Source organism: Trachypithecus francoisi, unplaced genomic scaffold (genome assembly GCF_009764315.1).
Source record: "Trachypithecus francoisi isolate TF-2019V2 unplaced genomic scaffold, Tfra_2.0 Lachesis_group3, whole genome shotgun sequence".
NCBI lineage: Eukaryota > Metazoa > Chordata > Mammalia > Primates > Cercopithecidae > Trachypithecus > Trachypithecus francoisi.
In genome coordinates, this window is record NW_022681468.1 from 87,311,812 (window position 1) to 87,336,537 (window position 24,726).

Here is a 24,726-nt window from a genome sequence, read left to right on the forward strand (position 1 = left end):
CTCATTACTGTGAGCAACAGTGAGGCTTCTGACTCTCCACCAGGCATCCTGACACAACTCCAGGAGAGGGAGCGGACACTTTGTTACTGCTGGGTGTGGTTGGAAGACCAGGTTCATGGCATGGTATCTGCTGGCACCACGCAAGTGGGCCCCTTTTGAGGTGGCTGGGGGTAAAAGCCCTGCTTCCTACCTGCTGTTTCCTGACATGCCCCAGCAGCAGGGTTGGACGCCTCATTTCATCCTCACGTGGGTGGAGGTCTAGGCTCACCACTCAGGCTGTGCTGCCGTAGGTGGGGGTGGTGCCACGGTTCCTTACCATGGCATTTGGCCTACTTATTGTGTGTGGTTTTTTCCATTTGTTCTATAGCCCTGTCTCCTCGGGTCCCTCTGGTTTGGTTCATATTGCTTTTTAACTGGGTGCCCCTCTTTCTTGGGATTGGTTTTCCTCAAACATGGGCTACTTCTTGGTTGTCCACCCCTGCATGTGCTCACAGACCCACATGTGGCTGTGGGTGGTTGTCTGGTCTGATGGCAGGGGTCTTTCTGTGATGTGGAGTGGAGGGACCTGTTCCTGGATAGCATTTCTGAGAGGGTGCTAGAAAGACTCCCCGCTCCCAGGGCATCATCCTGGTGCTCTGGCCTCGGGACCCTGTCTCACTGCATCAGCCTCAAGATGAGTCTGCTGCTGTCCCCACTCAGCCTGGAGGCTGAGGCAGCTGACCTGCCACCCTGGCTCCTTACTCCGAGGCCTGTTTGGGGCTCCTCCTGTCCCTACACACCTGGCCTGGCACCTTCCTCAGCTCTGGAATCATTCCGCACTCAGATGTCCTCCTGCCAGGACACCACCTCCTGCTGCCACCTGATGCCCTCCACTTCCGGTCTTTCCTCAGTGCCTCAAGGCAGCTTGTCTCTGCTGATCTCGTTTCCCAGGGCTGGTTCAGATTTGTTCGTTTTAAGTTTTATTCCTAGGGATCCAGGCCCTGGGGAGAGGTAGGCTGCGTGCTCAGTCTTCCTCCTGGGTTGGGTGTCCCGAGTCTTTTCACTGTGATGCAGATGGCGACACCTCTTGCTGATTGCTGTTGATTGCCAAGCACTTGTAGTCATCTTTGCATCCAGTTCTTAGTGGGCGTCTGTGCATTGGACGTTATCTTGGCCGTTTCCCACAAGGGGAGACTAACAGAGAGATGGATTGCCACGTCCGGGTTCACTCAGCTGCCAAGAGGCAGAGCAGAGGCTTGAGCTCAGGCCTGTTGCCCTGAAGCCTGGATTCCACCTTTGCAATCGTAGCCCTCTGATGCTAGGACATAATGGTGACCAGATGAGAACAGGTGCCACCAAGCCCAGTGGCCAGAAACAGAAGCAGAAGGGGAAGCCTTCACAGTGTATAACTGTATTCTTCTTGACTGAATTCTGATTCCTTCCAAGCATATCTTGGCCTCGCCTCTTCCTCCTGGCCTAAAAAATTACGATAATGGGAGCAGCATAGGAGGGAGCGAGAGAGGGCAGCAGGCATTTCCTAGCCCCTCTTCTCATTCATTCTTTCTTTCCTCTCTCGCTCCGTTCACCTTTTTGTCTTTTTAATTTTGGCCTGGCACATAGTTCTCCTTCTTTCTCTCTCTCTAATGCTCCTTCCCTCCCAGCCCATCTGCTTCAGGGTGGCATTGGTGGTTGGGGGCTCTCAGACTTGGCTGCCTCCACTGCCATCAGCTCACCTACAAGGTGAGTGCAGGCTGAGCTGCATGGCAAGTCCTTCCTGCTGGGGCCTGCAGAATTGTAAAGGCCCTGGCCAAGCATAGTGGCTCACACTTAAAATCCCTGCATTTTGGGAGGCCAAGGCAGGAGGATCACTTGAGGCCAGGAGTTTGAAACCAGCCTCAACAACATAGTGAGATCCTGTGTCTACAAAAAATTTAAAAATTAGCTATGGTGGCTCATGCCTGTAATCCTAGCCACTCAGGAAGCTGAGGCAGGGAGGTCTCTTAAGCCTAGATGTTTGAAGCTGCACTGAGCCATGATTGTGGCACTGCACTCCAGCCTGAGCAACAGAGCAAGACTCTAACTCAAAAAAAAAAAAAAAAAAAACCATGTGAAGGTCCCTCCTAGAATGCAGGCTGAGGATGTGAGCCCATCCACTGCACCAGGTCCTCCTGGCTTCGTGCCCCATGCGGCATCCTCAGAAAAGCTTGCTGGGGAGCCAGGTGTGCTGGCTTAGCCGGAGTGGAACCTGCTGTCTCAGGGAAGTTTGCAAGATACAGGGCAGGTGAGTGGGGCCCTCACCCCTTTAACTTTACCAGGCTTCTACCCTTTAGCAAGTTCCTCACATGTGCTGATACTTAACAAGATTCAGACACTTTCCTAAGGCAGGAGGGGTGTCATGAGGGACACTGCATTATGGTATAGTTTCCCTACATTTTTTTTTTTTTTTTAAACAGAGTCTCGCTCTGCCGCCCGGGCTGGAGTATAGTGGCACGATTTCAGCTCACTGCAAGCTCCCCGTCCCGGGTTCACGCCGTTCTCCTGCCTCAGCTTCCCGAGTAGCTGGGACTACAGGTGCCCGCCACCACACCCAGCTAATTTTTTGCATTTTTAGTAGAGACAGTGTTTCACTGTGTTAGCCAGGAAGGTCTCAATCTCCTGACCTTGTGATCCGCCCGCCTCAGCCTCCCAAAGTGCTGGGATTACAGGCGTTAGCCACTGTGCCCAGCCTCCCTGCTTTTGACAAGCATCGCCAGCCCACAGGGCAGGATCCCTGAGGTGGGTCTGGAGTAGGCTGCATTTGGGGCCTACAGCAAGGGAGCAGGGCAGCTGGAGACCGCAGGGAGCCCTCCCACCTGACAAACAGAAAAGCTCCCCAGCTCAGGCCCCCGGACGTAGGCGCATCTTTTCAGAGCGTGTTTACCTTGTTTCTGGGAAGGAAAAGTAAACAGCAGCGACTAGGTTCCTGTTGGCGTTTTTGCTCCATATTTTGATTGGGGAACTGAATCCTGTTTTTCCTTTCATAAACACAAAAATGTTAAGTACATAACAGCTAAATTAATCCATGCCCATAAATTGGTTAATTATGTTAATTCTGAGTCACAGAATTCAGTCGCATTAGTGTTTCCATTAAGCAGTTTAGGCTTGTGAGCATTTTAAGAGAACAGTTTAAGCTGTAGATTAATCTTCAAAGGTTCCCAGTGCATTTTCAACTGCAAGAGGATTTAAAATGCACTGGGGGGTTTGGGGGGATTTGGTGAATATTAGGAGCTGGTGCTATCAGGGAGCAGGGGTTCCCCACTTCCTTGTCCCTCACCTCCCCCCGACACATCCTTATCCAAGGCCCCTGCCTGCTAGATCTGAGCATCCCCAGGCTAAGCAGGAGCCATAGGAAGGAGGAGATGGGCAAGAACTGGCATAGCCCCTTCTGCCTTGTGTCTCCCTGGTGGCCGTGCCCTCCACAGGCTGCCCTCCTGCCCTCCTGCAGACACGCACAGAGGATGGGTGAGGCTGGCTCTCGAATGCTGTGGGCTGCACAGATCCCGAGATGGCTGCTGAGAGGCTTTCTTCCTGGGTGTACATAAGAAAGAAGCGAAGAGACGGAAGAGAGCATGCTAAGTCTTAGAAACAAGCTCCAGGGTGGCCTTTGTTCATGGCGGCGTGAACGTCTCCTTTTCACCGTCCATGTCTCCTTCAGAGGTCCATTCAGGACATGAGTTTGCTTTCTTTGCACGTGTGCCTCCTCTGGGGTTCCTTGCCGTCCTCATGTGCGGTGCAGATGTACAGGTTCTCCGTCTGGCTCAGAAGCCTGCTGTCCTGTCCTGCGTCCCAAGCTGCCGGCTCTCCCTGGCTCCCTGTGAGTGCCTGGGCCATGCACTTCTGTTCTCCAGCCCTCATTCCCTAGTAGGAAGACCATGAAAGGGTCAGCCTAGATGTCAAATCTCTAGACCATGGCTAAGGCTTTTCCAGTTTTATATTGTTCTCTGAAGAATCAATAGGATCCAATTATCAAAGAGAGATCTATTTAAATATATACAATAGTTTTCCTTATTATTTAGGTTTGGCAAGGCCAGCTGATGAGGAGACCACTGCCATGCATTGAAAAGGTGGTTTGTTACAGTTCCCAAGAGGATGTGTCCCAGTACTGCATGCAGGGCCACACAGGGAAGTACTGGGGTCCATCAGGAGGCAGGAGAAAGGGGAAAACACAGGCCAGAGGCCTTATGATGGTTTCTGTGGGAAGGTGTGGGTGAGGCAGAGAAGGCAAGTTCAGAATCAGCTAGTTTGAATAATTTCAGCAGACTCAGGGGAATAGGAGCTGTCCCTAGCTGCCTGACACCTGGCCTTGGGTGGTGAGGTTAGGGGAGTAGTGGCTTGGTGTGTGAGAGCCTGTGATGGAGGGGGCTGGGGTGCAGACTCTGGATTAGTTGGCTTGCATGTGAAAAGCACACTCCTGATGGGTAGTTTACTATCCCGAGACACTGGGTAGCCCCTGAAGGAACAGTCTCTCCAGGGTCAGCAAGCCCCAGATGTCAAAGCATCAGATACTGAAAATACAAGAGGAAGGGAAATAGATGGAGCCAGAAGAGAAGATAGGTAGTACCGAAGTTAGCCCAGATGCAGTACCAGGGCCAGGGCCTCAACTTAGCTTTTCATTAATCTTCTCAACTGCCTTGGCAGATAAATGTTATAGAAAACATGATTTAAAGAGGCTGAGAGTATGGCCCAAGGTCATGCAGAGCCGAGATTACACCCCAGGACTCTCTGACCCCAGCTCTCTTCACCCTACCATGAGCTGCTCTGTGTCTTGCCAGGGGCCATACCCTTGCCAGACCACACTGGTCGTGGCCCTTCTCTTGGAGGTTGCTGGCTGAGAGAGCTGGGCACCTGTGTCCATGACACCGCTATGGAGATGGGATGCCAGACACATGGACCACAGACTGGGGAAGCCAGTCTTAGTTATCACAGGACCCGACCTGAGACAGACCACATCTCCTGGATCCAGGGCTGCGTGCAGGACACCGCTGGCTATAGCTGCGTTTCCACTATAGAAGGAGGTGGAGTGGCTCCATCAGGGCATCAGGAACAGAACAGGAAGCAGGAAGAGATTTGGCCTGGTGATTCCCCGTGGGTCCCACACACTTGATGTCATAATGGTGAACGTAGATCTGCCTTGACAACTCGGCAGACCACAGGTCCCTGGAGTTCCTAGAACAAGGCTGTCCTGTGGGGGCATAGTTAGCAATTTGAGAGTCGTGTCTATTGTCTTAGGTGATAATGAGGGTTGACAGAAACGTTTTAGGATTGTAGCATTTCTAAATAACTGTTGAAACCTTACTTGGCCCAGAATGGCTGCTCATAGAACAGAATGTGCTATAGTTTTACTGAAAAAACAAAACAAAAACAAAACATAATTCTCTGTGGACGTACTAAAATAAACCCAGGGCTAATGAGCGAAATGTGCTGGGGAGGCCTATTTGTCACACTCAGGAAGCGACAGTCTAATTTTATTTGCTGCTGTTCATTGCTTCTGCATTGCCATTCATTTGCTGAAGGCAAAATACATTACTTCTCAATAAACAAAAGTGGGCCTGGCATGTCCTGCTCTCTGCCTTACTCCAGCCGTTAACCACCCGGGCAGGAGAGCTGACTTGTGTTGATGTGCATGTGTGCATGTGTGTGTGGGCGTGTGGGTGTGTTCTTCCCATTGCTCTTAATGCTGAGCTTCCTAGAAAGTTTTCAGGGGAAAGGCTGTGTCTCATGCTGACTGGGGCCAGCTGCATGTTGATAGGTTCACCTTGCCTTATACAAGCCTGCTATTTGGAAAGTCGAGACATACATTAGAAGCAGGAGGCCGGGGATGGTGGTTCATACCTGTAATCCCAGCACTTTGGGAGGCCGAGATGGGTGGATCACTTGAGGTCAGGAGTTTGAGACCAGCCTGGCCAACATGGCGAAGCCCCATCTCTACTAAAAATAGAAAAATTAGCCGGGCGTGGTGGCATGCACCTGTAATCCCAGCTACTCCAGTGGCTGAGGCAGGAGAATCACTTGAACCTGGGAGGCAAGGTTGCAGTGAGCTGAGATCACGCCACTGCTCTCCAGCCTGGATGACAGAGGGAGACTCTGTCTTGGGAAAAAAAAAAAAGTTGGAAGCAGGGGAAAGGGAGGAAAGACAGGTCACTATGAAAAAAAAGTGGCTTTTTTAAAGTTTTGTTTGTTTGTTTTTAACTTAATTAAGTGACTTATAAAATCATTCATTTCAGCAAGTTCTCCCAGGGCATTTAAAATATTATTGGGTTTAGGAGATTTTATAGGAATGCATGTATTATTTAAAGCAAGGCAAACTGGTGTGATTCTTTCCTGGATGGAGCTTCTGTGGGCAGCTGGAAGTGTCAGTGCGGGGATTGGTTCCCATAGCACCCCGAGTTCTTCCCTCAAACACAAAGGCACCAGGTTCTCCAAAGCAACCATCTTCCTTCTACTCAACACTCCTCCTGCCTCACACCCACAGACTTGTCCTTAGAGGGGACCGGGCAGGCGTGTTCGTTATGCCACACTGTGCTCTGAACCCAGCATGCCAAAAAGCAGTCTGTTAGCAAGCTGACAATGAGGAGCTCATTGCCATCAATGCCACCAAAACGATTTGCCCAAATCAAATTTATATCTGACATTTTATAGTAAATGGGCCTTTCTTTTTTCATTAGAGAAATCATTACTGTTTTTCTTTTCCTTGGCATTTCCAGAGAGCCATTCACATTTAAAGCTCATGTTGGAACAGCAGGCTTCTACTGAAAATATTTACCTTTTCTTTTTTGGCAACTTGTCAGTGTTGGGGAAAATAGATGCTTCATTAAAATCTAAGCGCATGATGCTTGCTTTCCCACACATCAGTCAGTCTTCTTCCAAGATGAAAAGCATGGTGAGAGGTGTTGGGAAATCATTCTGGTCATATGTTTTTATGTATTTTTGGATGTCTCCTGGCATCCCGTTCTTCTTGTTCAAAAATAGGCATTTCAACACCTATAACTTATAGAGAGAATCCTAGAATAGGATCAGTTTCACCATTAGAGCATCAGAATTGGTCTTGACCCCCTGGGTGACCAGTGAGGTCTCCTCCCCTGGAGAGTCCATGGCCGAATGTAAGGGCAAAAAGAACCCTGCTGCCATTTATCCAGCAGTACCGAGACCAGGGCCTCAACTTAGCTTTTCATTAAGCTTCTTAACTGCCCTGGTAGATAAATATTGTAGAAAACATGATTTAGAGAGGTTGAGACCATGGCCCAAGGTCATGCAGAAGCGAGATTCCACCCCAGGACTCTCTGACCCCACTTTCTTCCCCCTGCCGTGAGCTGCTCTGTATCTTGCCAGGGGCCATGCCCTTGCCAGCCTCTTGCACTGGTCCTGGCCCTGGCCCTTCTCTTGGAGGTTCCCAGCTGAGAGAGCTGGACACTTGGGCCCAGTGTCCCTGACACTGCCGCCATGGAGATGGGATGCCAGGCACATGGACCAAAGGTTTGGGAAACACCCCACTTCATGTCCACCCGACCCCTCCTCTCTACCCAGAAAGGAGGAAGTACAATGAGCTGATGCTACAGCCCATGTGGGCTGGGCCTAGAGGTGGCTCTGCCCTGCCTATAAAAGCGGGGAAGGAACCTTACAATAGATGCCAACAAACCCAGAGAAGGTTGGCCCCTGTTATGACTCTTTGATCTTCACAGGGAGGTGAGCTCTTGCTCTATTAAAATTAAGAACCTCTGTTTATCAAGAGATACCATAAGCACAGTGAGAAGATCAAGCATACACTGGGAGAAGATTTTTGTAACCTGTATTACCAACAAAGGATTAATTCTCAGTACAAACAAAATTAAATAATATATCACTTAAGCATATATACAATTGTATTAAACTAGTAGTATTTAAAAAGCAATGGCATGTGAGGTGGGCAGATAACCTGAGGTCAGGAGTTCAAGACCAGCCTGGCCAACATGGTGAAACCCTGTTTCTACTAAAAAACACAAAACTTAGCCACATATGGTGGTGGGTGTCTGTAATCTCAGCCACTTGGTTGGCTGAGGCAGGGAGAATCACTTGAACCTGGGAGCCAGAGGTTGCAGTGAGCCAAAATGGCGCCACTGCCCTCCAGCCTGGGCAACAGCCTGGGCAGAAAAAAAAAGGCAATGGCATGAATAATCCAAAAATTCTGATCATTTTTCTCTGAGAAGCGGGGGGTGACAGGGAGGACACAGGAGTAGAGGCCCCCAGTGGGTCATGTTCCTGTTCTTGCATCAGGGGTGGAGGGTTCATGGGTATCCATTTTTTTATTAGGCTTTACAACTAACGTGTATGTGACATACAATCTTTTGTGCTTATCAAGTCATATGTTTTTAGAAAACAAAAAGAAAAACCAATCAGTTATTGTTACTACCTCCATTTTTACAGATGGGAAAACTGAGGCTCGGTGGGGTCAAACTAGCAGCAAACACACACGTTGAATGTGTGCCAGACCCTTTACCTGGATCATCCAATTTCATTTGTTTGACATCCCTCTATATATGATAACTGTCATCATTGCAGTATGCAGAAGACTAAGGCTTAGCGAGACGGGAGAACTTCAAAGTCACTACCTGGTCACAGTTGTTGGTGAAGGCAAGGTCTTCACCCGTGGCATGCCCTGTCTCCCTCCTGCAGGCTCCGAGGCACACTGTGGGTGACAGCTCCACTCTGTGGGCCTTCCCTTGGGAGCAGGCATCAAGGCATCTAAGTCCACTTGCCCTGTGCTATCTCAGTGCCTGGACACTGGTGGCTTCCCTGGGCCGTGCTGCAGCCAGGTCACTGAGGTAGGAAAGAGAGGAAGGCAAATAGGTGGAGCCAGAAGAGAAGATAGATAACATGGAAATTAAATTTATTCCTGCTGCTCTTTGTTAAGGCCTTCAAGCTATTAAGAGATGGCTCTTCCCATGACTTCAGCCCCATCCTCAATCACTGCCCATGCCCACTTGGCTGACACTGCCAAGTGGCTCTAGCACTGTTGTTGAACTTCTGATGTCTCCTATGCCTCAGCCTTGCTATTGCTTTGGTATAAATTTCTCTGACATTGATTTTGAATACAATTCCAGGCTTTTGGAGCAGAAATTTCCAGTTAATCTTGGTGTCCCACCGAAGTGTTAAGGTCAATGTGCTGAGCCCTAGAGTTGTCCTCCCTTTCCCACTACCAACTACCCTACCTGGCTGCCCAAGAACTGTCTGTGGTGACTCTTGTATTCTCTGTCTTGATTCATGCCTGGGAAAGTTCAGGGTATATGTTAAGGGGAAAACCTTAGGGAAACCTGAACCTTCAAAACTGGGTAGAATGAATGGATGGAATGGAAGAATTTACTGCAGCGTAATCATCTTCAAATTCCTTTTAGATTGGAAGTTTCTTACCCTGGCAAGTCAAGAAGTACATTTAGTTATTTGTTTATAATCCATGTGCTAATGGGTGAAAGATTATAGGACAAGAACATTTGAATCCATTTCCATCAATTTCTGTCAATTTCCATCAAAACAGCTTACCCATGATTATCATTTAAGTAGATGGGACAGTAGGATTCCACTCACATAAAATGTTTGTCCCTGAGCATCCAGGGAGGGTGTTACCTCCAGGGTCTCCTTCCTGTGACTCTTCTGCATGAGTCCTGCACCACCTCTTTTAACCTCAGGGAAAAGTCACAATTTTGTTTTTTAAAGTCAATCATATTTAAAGTTTCTGCTTTTGAGTATGCACTACATGTTGATGTAGATTCTGGGATATAGAACAAACAGGCGCAGACTAGTGTGGGTGAGGTGGGGAACCCCTACTTCAGAAGGTGAACCTCAGAAGGAAGGCTGCCTGGGCCAGCAGTGTGTGCATGGTGGCGGGGAGCTGCAGCCACTAAGCCTTGGAAGAGTCTTTAATGGCACAGGGGAATGCTCTGTATAAAGCTCAGTGGGGGAAAAAAAGGATTTGGAAAGAAAGTGTATGCTAGAGGCAAAGAAAAAGACTAGAAGAAAATAACCACCCAGGTGCAGTGGTGTGTACCTGTGGTCCTCACTGCTTGGGAGGCTGAGGTGGGATGATTGCTTGAGCCCAGGCATTCGAGGCTGCAGTGAGCTATGATCTGTGTCACTGCATTCCAGCCTGGGTGACAGAATGAGACCCCATCTCTAAAACAAAAAAAGAAAATAAAATAGCCAAAATGTTTTTGCTTATTTCTCTATTTCCCAAAGCTTGGGCAAGAGCATATACTATTCTTGCAATCAGAAGAAGTCCTCTTTTCCATTGCGTCTTAAATAGCTCTAAGATTTAGAATTTGTCTTGATGAAGGCATGATCATCACACACACAGAGCTGGGCCCTGTGGGTGACGGGCTCCCAGGGGCCTCTAAGCGGGGAGCTGTGGGTGTCAAATGGCCATGAAGAGAGCTGACCCAGGTTTGGGTGGCAAGATTCCCTGAGCCCCAGAGAAGTCAACTTTCTGTATCTACTAGAATCCAGGAAGAGTGTGTCCATGGCTGTCATTACCCCTCTGCTTCCCCGTTTCATGCCAGGCCTTTCTCAGATGCCTTCTCTGGGGGAGGCACTGTTGTTTGGGTGACTTTCTGGCTGCAGAGGGCAACCAGTGATAAAGGCAGATGCCAAGTATGAGGCAAGAAGGGAGGCCTCTGGCTGGGATGGCAGGCATTGGGAGAGATTTGTGGGAGCCCCTCACCCCTTTCTTTTTGCGGTGCTCTTGGGGAAGCTGGAGTCCCCACCTCTAAAGACCCCTCCAGGGAACATAGATCCCAAACCCAAATGGAGATGAGCTAGCCAGCGAAGTCCAAGACCCCAGTCCCCTCCATTATAACCTAGAGTGCAGGCCTCTGTCTTCCAGGTTGAAAGCTCATCATTTGGTACATCATAAGTTGTACGTCAGAGTAGAATTATAAAGGAAAGAGAAACAGATGTGAACTCTCAACAGCTGGGAGAGTTGAAAAGGCTCTGGAGTTCCGTTATAGAAATGTGCGTTTTAGCTGGGAGTGGTGGCTCACGCCTGTAATCCCAGCACTTTGGGAGTTTGAGGCAGGTGGATCACTTAAGGTTGTGAAACTTTTCGAGACCAGCCTGGCCAACATGGCCAAACCTTGTCTCTATTAAAAATAAAAAAGTTAGCCAGGCATGGTGGTGTGTGCCTGTAGTCCCAGCTACTTGGGAGGCTGAGGCAGGAGAATCACTTGAACCCGGGAGGTGGAGGTTGCTTTGAGCCAAGATTGCACCACTGCCCTCCAGCCTAGGTGACTGAGTGAGACTGTCTCAAAGTAATAATTATTATTATTATTATAGTTCTTGTTTTTTAAAATAAGAAACAGAAATATGCATTTTTAGATACCAGCAGGACATCATAGCACTGAGGGAAACTAAACTCTCTCTTTGGGAAGTAGCTTGGTTTCTTTTGTTGCCCTGGCCTGAGTTGTCATTTTAATTCTTTCACATCAGCCAGCATGGAGAAGAGGAGCCAGTTTTGCAAAATGACAGGGAACAGCCCCTGCTGGGGAGGGACTCTGTGATGCAGTGTCCTTGTCTGAGTTTCCTGGGCCCGGGTTCCCATCGCTGTGTGTCCGGAGCGCTGGGTGCCGACATTGAGCCTCCTCTGTGCTTTCAGGCATCCGCATGCTGGATGGCGACGTCACAGATGTGGTCGAGGCAAAGTCGCTGGGCATCAGACCCAACTACATCGACATTTACAGTGCCAGCTGGGGGCCGGACGACGATGGGAAGACGGTGGACGGGCCCGGCCGACTGGCTAAGCAGGCTTTCGAGTATGGCATTAAAAAGGTGTGAGTAACCCAGGGCTACAAGGGAGCACTCTGGGACAAGGGTGACAGTAAACATTTTTAACAATTAAATATCAGAGTGACACTGGCCACAGCCCTGAAACAAGACTGGGAAGACTCTGCTGTGCCAGGTGCCAGGGCCAGTGTGGAGGAGTCACTTGGGGAGTCTGAGAAGTGGCTCTTTACCAACGAGAGCAGAAGTGTTTTTGCCTTGTTCCAGAACAGCTGTTCCAGTGACAACCAGGTGGTCACTGCTAGCACAACCCTCTCTGCCTTGGAGTTTGCCTATCCCTGGCTGAAGAGGGTACACAGGTGGGTGACAGGGGTCCAAGGCAGCTCCCCTGGCCTGTTTCTTGGACTGTGCAGGGGCCTCGGCACACCTGCCCTTAGAAATACCCAGCCGTGGAACTTTCTGCATTCATTGCGGGGTATGTACTCACTCAGGCCCCACTGCAGCAGGAAGCAGTGGTCAGGGTGTCCCCTACCAGCACATAGCCCAGCCCAATTCGAACTTCTCCAGGAGAACCTCACAAGGGGCTAGGCAGAGCAAAGATGCTTCTCTGCTGATGGGCCAAGGGGAGGCTGGCAGGCTCCTGCGAGGCCACCTGCCAGCCACTCTGTGGTCTTTGGTTCCGGATCCTTGTGTGTCAGGAAGGCTGAGGAAGGGGGAGGGGGTGGCTGTAGATGAGCCAGTTCTTACAAGCAGGGTGGCAAGGCAGATTTCTGGGTGAGGACAGCTTCTTGGAACAGGCAGACAGAGCTGTGGTCAGCTTCCAGGAGGCCCTGGGCGGCTGAACAGGCCCCAGCCCAAAGTTCAATGTGTGGTCAGTGCCTGTTGTATGGAGTGGGGACAGGGAGTTCCAGCAGGAAGTCCAGGCTTCTCTGACTTCTCCTGTGGGGGATGGGAGAATGGGGAGGTGGTGGCAGAAGTCAAGCCCATTAAATTTATATCATTTAAAATATTTTTAAAGTTCTCGTCGTATTATAACCCATGCATAGTGATTACACAGTGGCTCATAAACAGCTAATAAGTCAGTCAGATAATAGGAAGAGATTATATTGCAAACAGTCTTTCTCTGTCTCTCTGTGCCCACCCCTGAGTCCTGTCCCACAGAGGAGGAATCTGTTTTTAAACTGTGTTCATGATTTCCTTTCTCTAAGTAATATCATTTGATTGCTTTCCTGGGTGCATTGAGTTTGGTCACTATCTATTACTTTCCTCTTATGGGGATGAGCATTTTTCTCTTAGAAGACCCCCCAGCCCTGCTGCCCTGCTGCCCTGCTGCCCTGCTGAAACCCTGGAGTTTCTTCTACTTCTTACCTTTCCCGGGCATCAGGCCTACACTGCATCTTCTACCTCCTGCCAGCTGCACCCGCCTGCATGTCCTCTGAAGGACTTGGTGTCATTCTGCAAGTGTGAGGCAGAAGCTTCCTCCTCTACTGCCCCTACCCCCCAACCACTCAGGGCTTGAATGCCTGAGAAACCAATGACCAAATATGGGGTATCTACCCCCATGTCCCTCCAAGTTTAGTACTCACCCAGACACTCAATGTGAGAAGGAAAATTAAGGAAGAGGGGCCGTGCAGACACACACGCACGCACACAGCACGGGACCTAGTGTGCATCCTTGTGACACTGGACAGCTTCCTTTATCTCCATTCCTCCAAGAAAACACCAAGGCAGCTTCAATCAGGCTGCTGAGCCCCCAAGCCAGGCCCGAGGCTGGGCCGAGTGAGTGCTGGCAGACTCAACTACGACCAAATCAGCTGCTATCCACCAAGAACTGCCGAATACATAAATCACCCTTCCATTACTTGGCTCCCAGCCCCAACTCACTAGATCGCTTGGATCTCAGTCTTGATGATAAACGAGACATCTTAAAAATTAAGCTAGGGCTGGGCGCAGTGGCTCAAGCCTGTAATCCCAGCACTTTGGGAGGCCGAGACGGGCGGATCACGAGGTCAGGAGATCAAGACCATCCTGGCTAACATGGTGAAACCCCATCTCTACTAAAAAAAATACAAAAAACTAGCCGGGCGAGGTGGCGGGTGCCTGTAGTCCCAGCTACTCGGGAGGCTGAGGCAGGAGAATGGCGTAAACCCGGGAGGTGGAGGTTGCAGTGAGCTGGGATCCGGCCACTGCACTCCAGCCCGGGCGACAGAGTGAGACTCCGTCTCAAAAAAAAAAAAAATTAAGCTAAATTTAAGCTTCGGAGAGGGTGGGTAAGCTGGAGATGGCATTTCCTGCATAGAACATATTGCTTTGGATGGGGTTACTGCTGAGCGTCTGTCATTTCTATGGGATGATTTCCAAAGATTGAGCTCCTAGGATGAGGCACCCTCTCTCCAGGAGGGATTCTGGTTGTTTGGCAGTGATCGTTTGGGCTCTCTGGTTCACTGAGCCTATGCGAGGCTTGGGGAGGTTGGAGCTGCAGAGAGGGATCTTTGCATTCTGAATTCTGAGCAGTGTTGGTTTCATCCAGCTGTTAGGGGAGTGGGAAAGTTGCAGAGGGGACCATGTGGTTTCCCCTCATTCTTGTCACAGTTTCGTGAAATACTGAGGTCATTTGATTTTTTTTCGTCATTTGGAAGTAAAATATGTCATACAGAGAAACTTAAATTGCAACTGTCTCAATCTGTCACTGAAAATCCTCCTAGAAATTTGATGATCTCAAACCAAACCACATTCCCCCATCTGTTTTTCCTCCTTGTGGCCCTATTTGTCACCTAAAATCTTCTGTAAAATCCGACTTTATCTTTGGTAGATGATGTGGTCTGGTGGTGGGAGACTGCAGAAGCTGTAACTTTGGCATAAAGATCTGTTTAATGTTGGTCCTTAGGAAGCCTTACTCCTCTCACACCTGGTTATTCAGAAGGGGCGATTAGACATTGCTGTGGCTAAAGACACTGGCCGCCTCCAGGCAGCCGGTGTTGGCTAGCCCTCAGTAGCAGTGCTTCTGAGCTCATGAAATGAACTCTCCCTCCCCAGGGAAGACACTGAAATACGATTTGATTGGGTGGAAGTTGTAAGTTTACTGAAAAGAAGTGCAAGTTCACGGCTAGGGTTGAAATGTCCCCTACAGCTTCTGTCCCGTGGCTTCCATGAAGCCACTGGAAGATCTGGGAAGTGAAAATAAAGTCTTCAGAGACAGTTAAAACATCTCTACACTCCTCAGATCTGACCGTTTCCTCACCTCATTTCCATGTCTCCTTCCCGGAAACCGTTTTAAGGAGGGGAAAGGTTGTTATGTTGACACCTATGAGGGTGGGTTGGTCTCATAATAAATGCATGGTGCATGCTGTAAATGCAAACCTTGAGCATTTCAGGCTCTTGGTATTCAAAGTGGGGTCCAGAGCTAGCAGCACTGGCATCCTCTGGGACCTCATTAGGGATGCACACTCTCAGGCCCACCCTGGACTTTGGGGTGCAAGTCTGCATTGTAACAGGGTTCCCAGGTGACTCCAGGGTGTGCACATGTAAGTTTGGGGAGCGCTGTTTTTGGCCATTCTCTCTGCTCCTGGAGCAGTAAGGTTGCATGCTCCACCTTGCAAAAGGACATTTTATGAGTCATTTCAAGTGGGGTGGAGAGTTAGGAGTGGCAGTGTCTAGGACTAATTCTCACCTGGAATAAGGAGAGGCTCTGATGGGTTAAATACCTTTGATTTGCATTGTAGTTGCTTTAAACCGGCTTCAGCTGAATCTCTTCCTGCAGGTAATCACATGCACACACACACACCACCTTCCTGAGCTCTTTGTGCCTTTTTCTCAGAAGGTTAGCTTTTCTGGGAGTGACCTTTCTGTTGAGCTCTTGGCCACCCAGACAAGGTTCACCTTGTGGATATGCAGAAAGCAGAGTGGACAAGGCAGCCTTAAGCAGCGGGGCTGCGTGGGCTTCAAGAACTTTCCCGTGGGCTTTCCTGGGAGGCTCAAGTTGGAGCTGGAGTCTCCTTGGTTTACAAACCTCCGTGGCGTGAGTGTACAGAGCAGGCAGGTCCACTCATTGTGCTCCAAAAGTGAGTGTGACATGTTTGGTCAGCAGCAGACTTCAATTTGGCTCTATGGGGATTGCAGAATTGGGGTGTAAGTTATCTTTAAGTTGGCCAATTGTTGAGCATAAGTATAAATTTCCTCCTTTTGTTTGGGAAGGAGAGTCCTCAGTAAGGATGTGGTAGCCAGCCAGTGGCTCCAGTTTCCCATGGAAGTGGACGCTGGCCCCGCTCTTGGGCCGGCTGTGTACCACCAGCCCATCCAGCCATCTGGACTATATTGGTCAGTTCAGTCTTCCACTCGCTAATCTTTAGCTGGTATTTGTGGCTGGAATGATTCTCAGTGTGGTCAGAAATCATCCATCCTGTGGGTATGAGATAGAGCAGAGCTTCAGGAATCTACCCTGACCAGCTGCTGTCTTTCAAAGATTTGCTTTTGTGTGTACGTTCTTAACAATGTACACCGGTGCACAGCTGGGCATGGCGGCGCACTTTTGTAAGCACAGCTACCCTAAAGGCTAAGGCAGGAGGATCGCCTGAGCCCAGGAGTTCCAGACCAGCCTGGGTAAGCCCCTGTCTCAAAAAAAAAAAAAAAGGAAAGAAAACCTACACACAAATGAGGCTCTGGACTTGGCTAGTGATGTGAATCAGACCACCCTCATACTTACCCACAGCAGAGACCATGGGGAGCTCTGACAGGACACCCACAAGCTCCTACCAGCTTCCTGGACATAACCCTTTTCACCTATTCTGTCTTCACCCAGAGTTCATGGTCCTATCCCTTTCACTGTGCAAGAAGGGTACTTCTTCAAGTATGTTTTCCAGAAAAATCATTCTTTTCCCCACCAGACCAGCTCTTTCAACCCAGAAAAATTAAAGTTATAAATTCCACCATCATCTGTAATCTCAGTGTTATTTGCAGCACTGCTAGGTCTCTTTGATCCTAGGCCATTATAATGGAAATGATAGGCATGGCTGTGGAATAGAGCAGCTTGTGTTGGGACCCTGGATTTTCCTGTGAGGAACAGAGGAGTCTTTCTGGCCCCTTTCCCTCGTATGATCCTGTGATTCTGCAATTTTAGGTCTGCTGCCACAGGCAAAAGCACACCATTAAAATCGAAACAGCCCCCAAAACCATGCTCTCAGCAGCATCCAGATGTTCTGAACGCACCCTTCTTATCCCCTTTGAAGGAACATTTGGGAGATGGGACCCTAGGTCGGGGATGAGACCCACCCTACGAGGTTCTGGCTGTGGGGCTAAGCCTTGTTCCTCTTGTTCCCTCTAGGGCCGGCAGGGCCTGGGCTCTATTTTCGTCTGGGCATCTGGGAACGGTGGGAGAGAGGGGGACTACTGCTCGTGTGACGGCTACACCAATAGCATCTACACCATCTCCGTCAGCAGCGCCACCGAGAATGGCTACAAGCCCTGGTATCTGGAAGAGTGTGCCTCCACCCTGGCCACCACCTACAGCAGCGGAGCCTTTTATGAGCGAAAAATCGTAAGTTCTCCCGGCAAGTTGGAGTGCTTACAGTGTGTGCTTCAGCCCTCTGGGAATGAGTTTCTTCTCCCTTTCTCAGAAATATGGGTTAGATTGAGGCCAGATTATTCTGGATCCCAGGGTCCCAGCCTCACCCATCGGCAAACAATTTGAGCCTCGAGGTAAACCCCAGTCCCTTGGCAGCTTTCCTCGGACATTGGCTTTCTAATCTTTGCACAGAAATAGCAATTAAACCCCTCTCTGGTTTTAGAGATCTAAAAATATTATTTAAGAATGAGGTTCCTTCTCATGATGTCTTGTTTTAACTCTGAAATTCTGTGGTCACATCTCTTGGAATCCAATGAACCCATCCAGTTCCAGCATGTACAATAGAGTAAGAGAAAGACTTGGTTTTATACTGAGACATTCTAGAAATCCAAGAGTTTTTCTAGGCATTCTGTTGCTACAGAAATACTTTTCCTGGACACTTTTAAGTCGAGCAGTGGTTTCTGTCTGTTCCACTCACTTAAGTGAACATAAGCATGATTTATCTTTTAAAAGGTAACTGTTTTAGTACTCCAGTAGAATTTATGCTTTTTCTTTCCCTACATACTTTTCTACTTAAAAAAAAAAAAAAAAAAAAAAGGAGGAAGGGAGGGTTTCCAGTTCAAATTAATGCAGAATTGAAATGCACAGTCATTAAGCTGACTTGTAGACATTTTAAAAATGAGACCATGGAGCTGGCCAGACATGGTTAAATTTTAAAGCTCACTAGCATCTTTTCATTTCTCTGGCTGCTCAACCACATCTTTAGAAGTTATTCGCAAATTTATTTTTACACTTTTCTGTGGGAGCATACAGGCTTCCTATTCTCTGCTTTGCTCTGCACCGGTGAAAGGTCAGCTGCCATCGTTCCGTCACCAGCCTGGTAGCGGCTTGGGCTGGTTAACTAAGGTATTAATTTGTTATTTTCCTTTTCTGCCCGAGTACGCACCCCTGGGACGGGCAGCTGAGATGCTGAATGGTGTCCTGTTTACCTAGAAATCCAGCTCATTGGAGCACAGACTTGCTGGGGTCTTATTAGACAGACACTTGTGCCAAAACCCAACATAGTCTTGCTGGCCAAATGGATGCAAGTTCGAATTTGCTAAGTTATGGGACAGTTTATAATGTGGACTGTGTGCAGGCAGAATGGTGTCTCTCAACCCTGGAAGCAGGACTTGCAGCTTTATTTGCATCACGAATCATGTCAGCATGTGTGTTCGTATGCCATGCATGTATACATGCCTTGGCTATAAAATGCTTTGATTTTCTTTCTTTCTTTCTTTTTAAATTCTCTTCCATGAGCAATAATATGTGGGTAAGAAGGGCATAGTTTGGAGAGGGGTAAAAGAGAAAACATACTTTGTCTTGGTCGCTGCCCGGGAAGTCTGCTCTGACAGTATGAACAGTGTTATTTTCAGCTCTACTAGAGCCCAGTTTTTGCTCTGAGTCCTCTTAGACATATTCCAGGGAGACGAGTGCTGCTCAGGACAGTCGATGTATCACAGTCCCAGCATTCAGGCAGGACTTTCATGGCAATTACAACGCTGTCCCCCTGCATTCTCTGTCCCTCTGAGTCTGGGGAATGTGGACAGGTGCCCACCTGGAGCGAGGGAGGTCCCATGGTGAGACATGACTCTTTATAGAGGAGTAAAACCTAAAGAAAGCATCTCTCACCAGAACAGGAGGGTATGTTCATTCACTGAACACGAGCTGTATCCCAGGCATAGCACTAGAACTCAGGAGGGGCTGTCCACCTTGGTTCAGCCATCACTCCCAGGGTAGGCCTCTCTGTTCACTCCCCAGGACCCCCTTCTCTGAAGCTGGAGAGCCAGCTGTGAGCCTCACATGCTCTTGGGAGCATGGCCTCCTGCCCAGCCACCCTAGTTTCTCCTCCTGGCCACCGTTTACCAAACACAAGTGTGTTCAGGTGCCCCGATGTGATCTGCCGAGAACCCCTGAAATGTATATCGTGGTGTCCATTTGCATATGAAGATGCTGGGGTCAGAGAGGGGGCATTCTTGTCCCTTTTCCCATGCCCTCAGCTGCCCTCCCCATGTTGAGGTATCCTGGCCCCACTGAAACAAGCAAGGAGGAAGCTGGTCTCTGTTGGCATTCCTGTCAGATCTTCCTGTGTGTGTGACACAGGCCAGGCCCCCACTTCCCTAGACAGTTGTTGGCCCAGCTAAAACGTGTGCAAGGAAGGTGCTGAGTTTGGAAGAGGATCTGCATTGCTCTCACTATGAAATTGATTCTCAAAGTTTAGGCAAATCGGCTACTGGAGCCCTGTGGTGGGTGGGTGTGACTTTCCTATTTCTGCCATAACAAATTATCGCAAACTTAGCAGCTTAAAACAGCACAAATTGATATCTCATGGTCCTGTAGGCCAGAAGTCCAGAGTTTCAACCGAGTCTCTGCTTTCAGTCTTGCGAGGCCAAGGCCAAGGTGCTGGCAGGGCTGTGGTTCCTTCTGGAGGCTCCAGGGAGAGTCTGTTTCCTTGCCCACTTGGGCCGTTGGCAGTGTTGGCAAAACAGGTCCTTGTGGTTCTGGGACTGAATTTCCCGTTTCCTTGTTGGCTGTCAGCTGGGGCCCATTCTCAGCCTCTAGAGGCCACCCACATTCTTTGGCTTGCTCCTCAACACCCTCTTCAATGCCAGCAGCAGTGGGTCCAGTCCTAATGCTTCTTCTCTCTGACAGCCTTGCTGCCTTCCTCTTCCAAGGTGAAGGGCCCTGTGGTGGCACCAGGTCTACTCAGAGAATCCAGGATAATCTTCCTGCTTTAAGGCTGGCTGGCTACCAACCTTAACTCCATCTGCAAAGCTCATCAGAATAACACCAGGGGACAAAGATGATGGGGGCCACAATCCCACCTAGCACAGCTGAACCCACACAGGCTGAACCCCCAGCACCTGCTTCCCATTTCAGTCCAAAGGGAGATACATATCAGCCTGAGCGGTAGTGAGGTCCAGAATCCATCCCACACCCAGCCTGGACCAGTGCCTCCAAGGAGGGCAGGCAGAGCCCGCAGCTAGCAGTTCCTGCCTTGTTGCCCTGCGCAGCAGGTCTTGGGAGGTCAAGAACACGCCAAGTTGATCTGCTTCTTCAGAAGGACATCCTGGTGGAGGACCTACTTATAACCTGCTGGCTAAAGGCGGAAACTCTCTCTCAGCCACCTGGGTACCTCCAGCTGCTCTGAAGTCAGGGGGTGACTTAGGGGTCACTAGTGTGGACTCTGATGGTCTTGCCATGGGTATTCTTGGATACTGGTGACAGGGCACAAAGTCCAGCAGACCCAGGGAGGAAGACTTGTGGGGTGCTTCTTGGTTTCATGTTGTTTTACCATTTTTTCCACATGAGCTTCTGCAGTAGAGAGGGAACCAGCTGATCTATTATTATCAAAGCTTACGGTCTGTGCTCCCAGCTGGCCTCCTTGTCCCTACCTGTCTTCCTGCAAAGTGATTTAGCAGGGAGCACCAGATGTTGTGGAAACCTGTGGTTGCTGAGAGATGCATTTGCCTAACACCTTATTTGTTCCTGGGACCCAGGGTCACGCTTGCCAGTTAGTGGCACCTGAAGTAGCCTTGCCTTCTCCAGAGGGTGAATTAGCCTGTCTGTCATCACCGCCTCACTGTGCTTGTCTCTCCCCAGGTCACCACTGATCTGCGTCAGCGCTGTACCGATGGCCACACCGGGACCTCAGTCTCTGCCCCCATGGTGGCTGGCATCATCGCCTTGGCTCTAGAAGCAAAGTAAGTTCCCACTGTCCTTTTTTTTTAAAAAGAAAAAGTTCATATTGTGGTAAAATACAGATAACATTTGCCATTTTCACCATGTTGAAGTGGACAGCTCAGTGGCATTAAGCACATTTGCTGAGTTGTGTGCCCTGTTCCACCATCCCTCCCCCAGAGCTTTGTCTTCTTCCCAGGCTGAAACCCTATGCCTGCAGCCCTAGCTACAGCTGCCCAGGTTAGTCAGCTCAGGCTGCTGTAACAGAATCCCACGGACTGGGCAGCTCAAACAATAGAAATTTAGTTTCTCAAAGTCCTGGAGTCTGGAATTCCTGGATCAAGGTGTCAGCGGGGTTGGTGTCTTCTTGGCTTGCAGAAAGCTGACTTCTCCCCTTCTGCTGTGTCGTCTTTTTATAAGGACACTGGTCATATTGGATTAGGGCCCACCCTAATAATCTCATTTTATGTTAATTACCTTTTTAAAGGCTTTATCTCCAAATCATATTCTGAGGTTCTGGGGTCTAAGACTTCGATGAATAAATTTTGGAGGGGACATAATCATAATTCAGCCTATAACACTCCCCATTGACCCCCACCTTAGCCTCTGGCAACCACCATTCTACTTTCTGTCCCTATGAATTTGAGTACTTTAGGTGCCTCGTGTAAGTGGAATCACACAGGATTTGTCCTTTTGTGCCTGGCTTATTTCACTTAACGTAATGTCTTTAAGGTTCACCCATTTGTAGTACGTATCAAAATTTCCTTCCTTCTTTTAGGCCATCTTGATGGGTGTGAAGTGGTTTCTTCCTTAAAGCCCAAGTCTCCTACCTTTTGTAGGACACGGGGGCTGGTTGGGCCAGAGCCCAAGGCCTGCCTCTGATTCTGCACCTTACACCAGGATCACACTTGAGGTTGCTCTAGCTTCTTTTTAGGAACTTTCACTTGTCAATTGACAATCAAGAAAAACTCTTGAGTTGTGTATGTGTCGGCTCAGAAAGAAAAGCAAGTTAACTGCACATGCAATCATAGGGTCAAAACCAAATTGTATTTTAGTCGTCACAACTGGCAGAGAACAAACTAGCCCTCTGCAGTAGCCATCTGTTGTAGATGAGTTTTTAAATAACTCAAAAAGAATGGTTGGGATGCCTAAATGCTTGTAATTACGTATGTTTGCATGTGGATTTGCACAAGACAAACTGAGCATAACACTCAAATGCTACCAATTTAATGAAGAAACAGTTTGATATTTTTAATTTCCAGGCCAAAATGTTAGCTTCTGTGTCCTGAGGCTCTTTTTAAAAATTCTAAGTAATTAGTTACTTGTGTGGAAACTCAAATTTGCATACTCTACCCTTCCTTGCGCTGTATTTTCCTCCATTCCTTATTGGAAACATGCAAAGAGCTAAATAGAAAACAAACCCTGCTTCGGGACATGTTGTCCCCTTAAACTTGGTCAGTGGGCACATGAAAGCTCAGACGGTCATCTTCCTCATCATTTTAGCTCCTACTCTGAAACATACAGGTGACGAATCAGGCAAACGTCATTTGGAACAATGTCAATCTAAAGCATTTTACACTTACAGGATTGGTCAGGGAAGGAACAGTTGATGTCTGGGGATTTGAAAGCCTGTGTTGAGCAGATCTGCAGCTTGGGATAGCTCTCGCCTGTTCTGGTTGGCCTCAGGACTGCCTTCTGTCTCTGTTCACTACTGCTGTGGAAGGAACTGGGGCAAAGCCAGATGGTTCTGGGTGGAGATGCTCCCTGAGAGTCTGGGGAGGGCCCCCAGACAGCATGCAGCCAGAATGAAGGAAGACCCACATGTGTTGGAATTCTGCAAAGGGAGTCCAATGGTTTTGGGACAGTCTTGGTACTTTTCAAACATCCCTTCTTCATCAAAAAACATTTTCAACATCATCTCTTAGACATATTTTCCATGCAGTTATATTTGTGATTTTATTGCTGGAGTCAAAAATAGAATAGATTTTTTCATAAGAAATTGGTTCCTAATTTTCTCACTCCCTGGACCCATTCTGTCCTCCACTCCAAAGGTCATGCTTCCCGGCACCTAAATTCAAGATTTCCAAGAGGACTGGCTATAGCCGTCTTTGAGTAGGCCCTGCTGACACATAGCAGTAACTTGCCAGGTTGCACGGGCAGCATGGGGTGTGGCCATGTCAGCACTGTCTAAACTCCAAAGCCTGCACCTGTGACCTCTCCACCAGGGTGCGTGGCCATGGGCTACTTGAGGCCTCAGAATCCTCCCCTAACAGTGAGGTTGACATGTGGGCTGCAGGAAGGCCAGTGGATGCAGGAGGAGAACAGGTGTGCCTGGCAGGGAAAGGCCTGGAGACTGGGCCACGGGACATGGATGGGGAGAGACAGCAAGGAAGCCAGTGACCAGCCAGGAGCAGCAAGAACACATTGGAGAAATCAGGGGAGGCAAGAGCTGGAGCCTGGAGAGTGTGAGCCCAGGGAAGGAGTGTACCCCAAGACTTAACGCCATGGGTGAGCTTCTCGTAGGAAAACAGGTAAAGAGGGGGCAAAGAGTAGCCGCCATAGGAAACAGTATAGCACTTCCTTAAAAAAATTAAACAGACTCCCCAGAAGATCCAGCAGTCTCACTTGTGAGTGTATATCCAGAATTGAAAGCAGGGACTTGGGTAGATATAGGCACAGCCATGTTCATGGAAGCATGGTTCACAACAGCTGAAAGGTGGGAGCAACCTAAGTGTCCATGATGGATGAAGTGAAGTGTGCTCTGTACACACCATGGAATATCATTCAGCCTTGAAAGGAAGGAGATTCTGATACAGATTATGATAAGGTCCCTCAACGACATTGTGCTAAGGGAAATAAGACAAATCCTGTATGGTTCCACTTACATGAGGACCTGGAGCCATCAAACTCATAGAGACAGGAAGTAGCATGGTGGCTGTCAGAGGCTGGAGAAGGGGAGCAGTGGGGACTGAGTGTCCCATGGGACAGAGTTTCAGTTTGGCGGTGGTGCGAAGTTCTGGAGATGGATGTGGCGGTAGCAGAGCAATGTGAATGTACTTGGTGCTACTGAGCTGTACATTTACAAATGGTTGAAATGGTAAATTTTGTGTTCTGTACATCTTCACACACCCATACACAGAGTGGGCCACTGGAGAGATACCTGTGACATCCAAGCAGGCTTCACTGGGGAGGGCAAGGCAGCTGGGCACTTCAGCACTCTCTCTTCTGCATCCCCAGACCCCTCAGCTGCAGCAGCTCCCCCGATTTTACTTTGTCCATGTTCCTAGGGTCATATTCCCTGAGGCAGCACATGTGGCATGGCGCGCATTCCTAGTAAACACGCACCAAGACAAGCCTGGGGCTTGTGCTTCTGGTCATCTCCATCCCGATGAGCCCTGGGAAGATGGTCTGGAAAGAAAGAGTATGTGTTTGTGATATTACAGAGTGAGAGCCTTGGACTGGAGAGATGGTTAATTTTCTTGGTTATTCTTGGTTAATTTTCTGATTGAGTGGAAAGTCCTAGGTAGGCATCCATTTAATCGACTAAAAAAGGAATAAAAGATCTGTAAGTATTTATCTGTCAAATTGCAGCTGGAACCATGAGCCCATACATCTTTCTTTTCACTTGGCTGTTTGATAGGGCAAAAATATATTCCTTTTATTACTGATCACATGTAGGTGTTATC

The 24,726-nt window shown here is 48.8% G+C and overlaps 1 protein-coding gene across 3 annotated transcripts in view; it reads left to right on the forward strand.

The window, feature by feature from the left end:
• PCSK6 (proprotein convertase subtilisin/kexin type 6) overlaps positions 1-24,726 on the forward strand; it is a 187,647-nt gene that overhangs the window by 79,359 nt on the left and 83,562 nt on the right. For all 3 annotated transcript variants that reach the window (XM_033188812.1, XM_033188813.1, XM_033188814.1), the window contains exons 7-9: positions 11,636-11,808; positions 17,081-17,293; positions 20,963-21,063. In XM_033188812.1, coding sequence (XP_033044703.1) covers positions 11,636-11,808; positions 17,081-17,293; positions 20,963-21,063 — 487 coding nt within the window. The remainder of the gene's footprint in view (positions 1-11,635; positions 11,809-17,080; positions 17,294-20,962; positions 21,064-24,726) is intronic.